The sequence below is a fragment of the Benincasa hispida genome, chromosome 9 (assembly GCF_027475165.1).
Source record: "Benincasa hispida cultivar pf3 chromosome 9, pf3_genome.v1.1, whole genome shotgun sequence".
Classification (NCBI taxonomy): domain Eukaryota; kingdom Viridiplantae; phylum Streptophyta; class Magnoliopsida; order Cucurbitales; family Cucurbitaceae; genus Benincasa; species Benincasa hispida.
Genome location: NC_143486.1, coordinates 93,724,679 through 93,734,148, shown reverse-complemented (window position 1 = coordinate 93,734,148; position 9,470 = coordinate 93,724,679). Strand labels below are relative to the sequence as shown.

Sequence of the window (9,470 nt, the reverse complement as noted above, 5' to 3'; positions counted from 1 at the left end):
AACTTGAAAATATCCATAGAAATATTGTCATATGAAACTAAAATTTAATACCATGAGCGTAACTTAGATTTTTTTTTTTTTTTTTTTCCCTTTTTCGAAAACATCAAAAGGATGTTAGTTCAAAACTCTCCATCTCAACGTACAAGGGAAAAAAATTAGGAGAAAGTTATCAGTTCATAATTCCGGAGATACTGAACGAAGAGAGAAAGAGAGAGAGAATGGGAAGATTCAATCCGTTTGGATCCATACTGATCCGTCTCAGTGAGGCAAAGGTGATGAAGATTCCCCATCGGACGCCATTGCTGTTCCTGCTGCTTCAACTTCAAGCTTCTATATTTTTCAACTCTCTATCGATCGTTTCCTCCCTGAATCATTCCTCCTCCAACGACGACAACAATGCACATCTCTTCCAGGTAATTCAGATCTCGAAATCGAGTTACGAACACAAATCTCATCACGGCGTCTATTATAACTACACTGATTTTGATGTTTTTTTATCAGGATGTTTTGAAGGAATTAGCGGCAAAGCAGAAGTGGGATTTGGAGGGAATTAAAATATTGGAATTTGATGTTGAAAGTGTGAGGTTTGGATTTGCGGAGAGCTATGAGATTCGTCTGGGATTAGGGAAAACTCGGCTGTTGGCTAAATTTTCTGACGAGGTGTCTTCGTGGAAAAAACCGAGTTATGCTAATGAAACTAGCTTCGGCTCTTTAATTAATGGCATCGGTTCTGTGGCTGTAATTAGGTCGTTCAAAATTGTGGGTCCTTTTGATTTGATGGTTGAAGGGGATGCTCATCTTTCTATCTTATTACCTGTATGTTCACTTCTTTTAATTCAAACTTTTCATCTTCCACGCCTGTTAGCAGATTTAGACTGTAGTATGCAAAACTCGCATGGCTAGAATTTTGTTCTTTCTTCGGATGTGATTTACTACAGCAACCTGTAAAAGTTTGTTCATGAAACTTAATTTGTTGAGATTATCTGGTAGAATTAGAAATAATAGACGATCTTAACGCTTAGGGTTTTATCCACTTTTTACAAAGTCAATTAGTTTGGACTAGAATTTGACTAGGAACTATGATTTTAGTGGATGATAATAGCCTATATATTTCAATTCAGGGTGGAGTGAACATTGACGGAAGAGGATTCTGTATAATCTATAGTTAGTATATCTGTATTTAATGTGGAATGAAAGTTTCTTTAGTTTTATTTTTTTTTGTTCACAACTGTTCATCCATGTGCTGCTAGTGCTTGCTGGTTGCACCCATAATCTTTCTGTTTAGGTTTCATATTGCTAGGTAGACTTAGATATTGTTCTGTCCGTGGGGGGTTTTAATTTTTCAGTTCCATTATTAACTCTATGTATTTTGACTCAGAACAATGCCACTCATGCTGGTCTTAAACGAATTCTGGTGGGAGAAGGCATAACAGTAGAAGTTAGTGACGCTGAGGAGGTCTCTGTGTTTTATTCGTCTAATCTTTCCAGACTGCTGAACGAAACCAGAACGAGCAATGGAAAAGTCAGGACTTACCCTTTCCGACTTCCATTTTGCTCACCTTTGCTTCCTCTACGTGTACTCGGCTCTACAACATTGTCTGCCTATAGGACACAAAATCCTAATGATTATATAAGATCTAGCTTCCTTTCCAAGGATTCAATTGAGTTATTGCCAGACAAATGCTTTAGTAGAAATACTCACACAGAGAATTCTCCCCTGCTTGATTCATTAAAACCGCAGTTTAATATGCTGGAAAGTGTTTTTCAACGTTACTTGAGTAATTGGATCCTTCAAAATGGTTTGCTGGCCTTTGTTAAAGTTAAAATGAGAGCATCTGTTGTTGTTCAGTTTCAGCTAGAATTAGAAAATACTTTTGGAACGAATAGTAGTCGCTATGCTAGATTGGCAGAGTGGAGAACTAAGCCTACGGTTGAGCGTGCATCGTTTGAAGTATTGGCTAGGCTAGATGCTCTGAGGCTGAAGCCTCTTGTGATTAAGAAGTTAAAGCCTTTGATTGTGGCAGATTCAACTGAATGGAGGAATCTACTGCCAAATATATCCTTCACCAAGTTTCCATCTCTTCTTGTCCCTCCCGAAGCTCTAACGCTGGATGTCAAATGGTAGAAAATATTCTTCAAGATTTTAGTTTTTTCACAGATCAAGGTAATATCCCTCTCTTGCCAAGCTTGTTTATTCGTTTGGTAAATGTACATTGTAAATGAACAGTAAGAATTTTCTTGCATCATGCTAGAAATTTCTTGCATTATGCTTCTTGTAGTCACTAGTTAATAAAGCAATAGAAGCATCATATACTCTTTAGTTTTGAATGTAGAGATGTAAACTATTTTCTGTGCAAATGATATTTGCATTTATGGTTTAGGTTATATTGGATTACACGGCTTCCTTAGTTCTATGGATTGTATTTTCATGGTGGAAAAAGTGATCTGGACTATGTGGTATATAAAACTACAGCATTGAAACAACAATTTATCAAGAAAGAAGTTTTGGAGCAATGTAGCACAAATTATGAGGCCCGTTTGGTAACCATTTGGTTTCTAGTTTTTGTTTTTAAAAATTAAACCTATTTCATTCACATTTCGTACAATGATTTGCATATTTCTTAATACAATGATTGAATTTTTAGTCAAATTCCAAAAATAAAAACAACTTTTTGAAAGTTACTTTTGGTCCGTTCTCAAAATTTGACTTGGTTTTTTAAACAAAATGTTTACCAAATGGGCCTGAATGTTTTAATGTCTAAATCTTCCTAATTCATGCATGAAGTATAGCAGATGATCAAACCTTAGTAACTAGGAAAGAACCCAGCATCCATACACGCCCTCCCTATGAGGCTTTACTTCACCAACTTAGCTTGGTCACCTTCATTTTCTTGCGTCTATACCAAGATGCACTAGCCAGTAGAAATAGTTCAGCTGATCTCTGTTCAGAATATTACTAGCCAGCCAGCCAGCCACCAACTCGATGGAGGCATCGAATTCCTGTCACAATGCCCGTGATTCTCTGGGGCGTTGGAAGAGATCCTATAGTGAGATGAGAACAAGAGACCAAAACCATCCTTGAAAATTGAAGGAGATGGCTTCTGCCTTTGGAGGTGACATTGTTTCTGTAAAATTGCTTTCCAGCGCAGAGTTACTGGAAGATTAATGTTTCGTCGGATGCCCATCCAGTGACCGGCGGTGGGAGTGTGATTGGATCGAAGGCCGTAGCCGGCAGCCCTGGTATAAATGAATCAACGACGAGACCATGTCAACGGTACTGTTGCGGAAGCCAACTTTGAGGTGAAAATTCCACGTCCACAGATTTTTCCTATTTTAATGTTTCTTTGAAGGGTTAAAATACCCACTGGTCTCTGAGATTTAGGGTTGATGTATATTTGATTAAGTTTCAAAACAAATATTTTAGTTCTTGATTAATGGAAGGTTGATTGGATTGTTAAGTGCTGATGTGGATGGTAATTATATTTGACTATTGTTAATTGTATTTGATTACTTGAAAAATGAATTACACAATTAATTTAAGAAAAGCTAAAAAGATATGAAATAGGTTAGAGTATTAAAAACAAAACAAAAAATCGTTCACTCTTCGTCTTCCTCCCATTAGGTCCATTGCAAACTTGCCGTCAGTGGTGCACCATATCTAACAATCCAAATTTTCAGGAAAATTTTAGTTAATTTTTTTGAATTATACTGTAAAGTTGAGACGAAATCGAGTTATTGTATTAAAATAATTCCATTGTAAATTAGTATGACAAGGAACTAGGGTTTGTTTTAAATTAATGGAAGGATTTGGAAGGGTTGGATTTTATTTGAATTTTATTTGGTGGATTAAGACAATTTGTTTTTTTAAAATTGGAATAAATCAAGAGATTTGAAATTCTCGAAGGAATTAAAATCCAAGTTGGAATTTAAGAGAAAAGGAATATTTATATATATTTAATTAAAATCCAATTAGGATTGGATTTGGGGTTTTTGTATGGATGGCCTCATTTGGGAGGCCCAAATGAAAAATGGCCTCATATAGAGAAAGTAATGGAAAGTGGCTTACGTCATAAGCATGTGGTTTTATCGATTCGCCTCTGAGATGCACCCCTTGCACCTGCCAATACGAATTTACTTGATTCTCGATGACTCATCACACATTCCTCGATGCACGGTCACTCGGTACCCAGCTTCATAGTAACTCAAACGGCTGCAATCGACATGTGTATACTCGATCATATTAACGTCATACTTGATGCTCGATTACTTTATACTCGATTATTTTGAATTATCCATGTCACTCGATACAAAACCTGCTTCGTAGTTAATGCTCATGTATGAATATACACAAATTGGGAAATTTTCTGAACATATACATGGTGAATTTCAAATCGATTTCTTGAAATGTGAAGTAATTTTTTTTTATTAACTAAGAACAAACAGAACTGAATTTTCTAACCTGTTTGAAAGCGTTTGATTAATCCTTTGGTGCTCTGTACGTACTTGACAATACTCGATAAACGTTAACTATAAAGATGGTTGATTTACATGTACTATATACTCTATGTAATGTAGAGATGTTCTGATAAATACTTGATACACAGTCACTCGATACTCGATACTCGTTAAGATATACTCGTTACACAATACGCGACAATACTTGATAAACATTGACTATATAGATGGTTGATTACTATATATTCGGTGCATGTTACACGGTACTCGACAATATTAAAAAAATTGGTGACTATATAGATGGTATAGATTTACAAATAGTGTCAAAATTCACATGGAAAGCCCTAATAAAAATAATATCAGATTTACAAATAATGTCAAAATTCAAATAGATGGTATATAAATTCACATAAATAATGTCAAAATAATGTGAAAATTTACATAGAAAAATTGATCCGTCCTAATAAAAAAAATTAATCTGCCTATAACTCGATACCATATTGCAACCTGAAATCATGCATCTTATTTGTTGTAAGCTTTCCATACTCGACCCGGTCACCAAGTACTAAAAGTACTTGAGACTGAATATCCAACAGTCTAGTGTATTCCCCTGTAGGGCGTCTGTATTGATACGACTCAGCTTCCAAGGACTAGATGCAAGGTCGGGCTTTGCATCATATAGGTCACAAGATTGTGCCAGTGAAATGAGAGTAAAACATAGGGGCACGAGGAGTTTTAGCAGATCTTTCTCTTTGATGTACTTGGTCAATGAGTCATACAAAAGGATGCGTCTGATATTCAAGTCCACGACCAACAAAAACCAATGCTGCTTGTAGTTGATTGGGCTATAGATGTAATCGACATCTGCCTAACCGGGTTGATGTTCAGGTACCAGTCCAAGCACGTAATCGACATACGTGTGCTCTTTCTCCCATACTTTAGTAGTTTCTTCCATGGTTTTCCCACGTATGGCCTCGAACAAACTATTTGGACCTTGGAGGTTCAAGTGACTTTGCAAAATAGATAACAATAGGTTCAAGTGTATATCAATAATGCAAAATTGTACATTAAAATTTAAACCCTCTATAATACATACAAATATGTCATGTGGCAATGTCGTGAATCGATGAGCACATATCTCCAGCCGGCCAATAAACTTCCATTAGAGAAACATGAATAAAGAATCGAGAACCTGTAGTTTGTAAGTTAAGTCAAAGAATGGGAATAGTAATTAATAAGCATATAAATGTAATAAGGGATGGTAACTTATGTCATTCTTAACCTAATTACTATCACGTGTCAGCTCCTGGAACAACTCCTTCATCGTGTAATTCGTCCTGAATAGGACTTCATTTCTCGGCCAGTGAGAACCCAGGTCCACGCTGTTCAACAAGACCATGAACTCATTCATCAAGTCCTCTAGAATAGCGTGTGTTGGCCCTTCTCTTCTCCCTTCCCATCATAGCCAATTCAGTGTAGTAGACCAATGTCATCTTCACAACATCCACATCATTATCAAACTCCATCTCCTTGTACATTGTCTCTAAGGTACCAAAATGGATGTCCCTTGTGAAGTCATTCCCCAAATACCTATTATGTAGAGATTCAGTTCCTTCAACCTTTCTCACAACTACTGGATTGGGTGACCGCTAAAAACCATCATCAATAGGAAGTCTTCTTTGGTGAATGTTACAACTGTACCATTCAAATCGAATGTCATTGAATCCTTCCTATGGTCCTCAACCTCCCTTAATAGAATGTAGTGGACCAATGGATTGTTGAAGATAATGTCCATGTCCACAAATCGGCCAAATACAATCTTCCTGAAGAGGGCAAGCTGAGTGGGAGTGAGCTTCTCTTTCACAATCTTGTTAGTCATCCTAATGTGAGAGGATAGACTGATCGCTTGGCCTGGGAAATGATCATGGGGAGGAATCTTGAATTGTCTAGCCATATTGCACAGAATAACAAAAAACAGGGAAAAATAAGAATTCTGTTCAATACTCGATACACAATGCATGTTCCTCAATGCATGATACAAGATACTCGATTTCTCGATACTCGATACATGCAACATCGTGTCTCTTACTTGCTACATTACAAGTGACTAGATGGTTGATTGTCGAGCATTCGGTTTGATTTTCTACCTTCATGCATTATCCAACTCAAACCCTAAACTCCAGATGGTCCAAAATAACAAAAATTTGAAAACTAAAATGAAACAAACTCGAAGTCCAGCCAAACATGCAAGATATGAAAATAGAAATGAAAACTGTGTCGATCGAGTATCGATCAACATGCAAGTGCATATCGAGGAACATGATACAGAAATAGTCGAGTTTTGGGTGAATGATGCCAAAATACAAAAAATGAGAAGAATGTTACCTGATGATAGTTGAGTTAAACTACAAACAAGGAGAAGAATGTCACCTGATGTAGAGATAGTGGAGTTTCGAATGTAGAGGTGTTGTCGTCGAAGGATATACAATCGGATGAACAGAGAGAATAGTCTGAGCTCGTGGGAAGTGGTGAAATAATGGACTTCAAACACCTTCAAACGGGTTTTGAATTCAAAATAATCGAGCATCAAGTATGATGTTGATATGATCGAGTATACACGTGTCGATTGCAGTCGTATCAAGTGACCATGAAGTTGGGTATCGAGTGACCGTGCATCGAGGAACGTGTGACGAGCCATCAAGGATCGAATAAATTCATATTGGCAAGTGCGAGGGGTGCATCTCGGGGTGAATCGGTAAAATCATATGCTTATGACGTAAGTAGAAGACCATTTTCCATTACTTTCTCTACCGGAGGCCATTTTAATTTGGGCCTCCAAAATTAGGTCATTCGTAAAAAAAAAAAAAACCCTTCAATTTAAGGGTTTTATCTATACATACACACATATATTAGGTTTTAAAATTAGTTATCAAGAGGAAAAAGAGAAAAGAAAAAAAATGTAAATTGAAAAGATGCTCCCTCTCCTTACGTTCCGCATACGCAACGTTTTTCCCTTCTTCCATCGATTGTCGTTTAGCCCTAGCTTTGACGTTGCCAACCCCAACACATCATGCTGACACTGACGATCGCCTTGCCACGCCAGTTCGTAGTCGTCCGCGCCGATAGTCCCTCCCTCCGAGTTCTGCTTTCGTTGGCCAGCCTAGCATGCCACACCCAGCCGTCGGTCGATTTTTTTGATCCCAGTCACGTTGGTCGTCATTCAAATCTTGAACTGTTCCGCTGCACTTGTCTCTGTTTTGCCGTGCAGTTTTTGGTCACTGGAATCTTGGAATTTGGGTAAGTTTTTGGTGTATTTTGGGTGTTCTTGGAAACCCATTAAGGGTTGGTCTAAAAATCCGATTATCTACCATGTTTGAATGTAGATTTGAGGTATTGAAGGGAAAATTAATGCACAGATTTGGGTAAGTTAATTGAAGATTTAAATTTTTTAGATTAGTTATGGTGATTAAAATTTGACCCTAATATGGAATTTAAAATTGGCTAATGTTTAGGGTTTGATTCAAGAATTTTACTCAAAGATAAAGAAGGCTTTGAATTGCGGTTTAAATTTGAGGTAAGCGATTTACTACCGGTTTGTCCTTGAATCCCAAGTTGATGTTAAAACTGTGAATACACTAAAAGCATGTTTCTAGGAAAATTTGGGCCGATGACCTAATATTTTGGCCCATAATGCCAAATGACCTAATTTTATAAAAAACGGTCAATTGTTGATGTCATCACGATATAAGATTACAAAAATACCCCTATAGTTTATACGATACTTGTGCGCTCAAATGCAACGGTCGTCCCAATCGCTCAAGATTCTCGTGTAATGTCATTCAATCTCGCTTTGTAAAACCATCATCCATCTATTGTCGTAATCGAAGTACTTGGGTAAGTGAATTTAATTTTTGTCTTGCATGTGGTGTTGCATCTGTTTAGGTTGGTTTCGTTTGCCAAGTTCATAGTTTTTTCTATTTAGGTTGGTTTCGTTTGTTAGGTGGATTTTGGGGTGTAATCGCTTGCGTCTGTTTTTTATTTTAGGTTTTGATGTGTTTTGCATTGGCTGAGGACGAAGAAGGTATAGTTAGAGTCAGACAAGGTAGAGAGCGAGTTTTGTGAGAGCGAGATGGGCAAGAGTAAGATAAGCGAGATTGGCGAGAGTGAGATGAGCGAGATTGGCGAGAGCGAGATAAGCGAGATTGGTGAGAGCGAGATAAGCGAGTTAAGCGAGATTGGCGAGAGCGAGACTTTAACAGTTAGTGATTTTTTTTAAGTACTAACTTGTTAACTGATAAATTGAATGTTCATACAATGCATGAGTAATTCAAGATGTCAAAAGCTTTAAAAGGTTTTCCGGGCAAGTAACGAGCTTGGCCCATATTGCGAATGCTAACAAGATTGTGAAGGAGAAGCTTACCAGAAGGCAGTTAGAGATGTTCAAGAGAATAATTTTTGGGCGATTTGTAGACGTTGAACTTGTATTCAACAACCCACTTATCCACCATATGTAATTGAGGGAAGTAAAGAAGCAGGGAGCAAACTCGATTAGTTTCCTTGTCAGAGGAAAGGTCGTCACATTTTTGAAGGATTATTTTTTTATTGATCACTGGTTTGTAGCGATCCTCTACGTGAGTTATACAGAGTGAGGAGTCCTCACAATAACTTGCGACGAAGTACTTTGGTAATCGGTCAACCTCAGACGCATTCCACCTGAATTTACTGAAAGAAGAATACAAGAATTTGGTATTTGAAAACGAAGATGATGCTTTTAAAATCACCCTAGTATAATACATAGAGATTGCAATGATAGGTAAGAACAAAAAAATGAGTGTTATCGATCGTACTCTTTTTGAAGATCTTGAAAACATAGACTATTACAACAGTCTTGATTGGGGTATAATTATTTGGCAGAGGATACTTGACGGCCTCAAGACTGCACTGAATGATAAAGTTGGTTTATACAAGGAGAAGGTGAGGAGAAATAAAAATTATGTTGTGAAGTGCTTGCTCCG

The 9,470-nt window shown here is 37.3% G+C and overlaps 2 protein-coding genes across 4 annotated transcripts; one reads left to right on the top strand and one right to left on the bottom strand.

Annotated features, from left to right (window-relative positions):
• On the top strand, window positions 1-3,458 carry LOC120086963 (protein TUNICAMYCIN INDUCED 1). 3 transcript variants are annotated; one of them, XM_090317388.1, is made up of 4 exons: window positions 1-413; window positions 502-816; window positions 1,379-2,164; window positions 3,145-3,458. In XM_090317388.1, the coding sequence occupies exons 1-3, from the start codon at window positions 219-221 to the stop codon at window positions 2,123-2,125; spliced, it is 1,257 nt and encodes a 418-aa protein (XP_090173514.1). In that variant the 5' UTR covers window positions 1-218; the 3' UTR covers window positions 2,126-2,164; window positions 3,145-3,458. The 3 variants fall into 3 exon arrangements, with proteins under 3 accessions (XP_090173514.1, XP_038899719.2, XP_038899718.2); XM_039043791.2 differs by having other exon boundaries at window positions 2,961-3,458; XM_039043790.2 differs by lacking the exon at window positions 3,145-3,458 and having other exon boundaries at window positions 1,379-2,385.
• A 2,400-nt stretch (window positions 3,459-5,858) lies between these two features.
• On the bottom strand, window positions 5,859-6,409 carry LOC150034208 (uncharacterized). Its single transcript, XM_090317266.1, has 2 exons — window positions 6,149-6,409; window positions 5,859-6,104 (listed from the first exon to the last, which is right to left on the bottom strand). The coding sequence occupies exons 1-2, from the start codon at window positions 6,407-6,409 to the stop codon at window positions 5,859-5,861; spliced, it is 507 nt and encodes a 168-aa protein (XP_090173392.1).
• Between the last annotated feature and the right edge of the window lie 3,061 nt (window positions 6,410-9,470).

Excerpts from the sequence above, each read along its gene's own strand:
- LOC120086963 (XM_090317388.1), top strand. The coding sequence starts at position 219 with ATGGGAAGATTCAATCCGTTTGGATCCATACTGATCCGTCTCAGTGAG. Across the intron at positions 414-501 it reads ACAATGCACATCTCTTCCAG|GATGTTTTGAAGGAATTAGC; the intron begins GTAATTCAGATC and ends TTTTTTTATCAG. Across the intron at positions 817-1,378 it reads ATCTTTCTATCTTATTACCT|AACAATGCCACTCATGCTGG; the intron begins GTATGTTCACTT and ends ATTTTGACTCAG.
- LOC150034208 (XM_090317266.1), bottom strand. The coding sequence starts at position 6,409 with ATGGCTAGACAATTCAAGATTCCTCCCCATGATCATTTCCCAGGCCAA. Across the intron at positions 6,105-6,148 it reads TCGATTTGAATGGTACAGTT|CGGTCACCCAATCCAGTAGT; the intron begins GTAACATTCACC and ends GATGGTTTTTAG.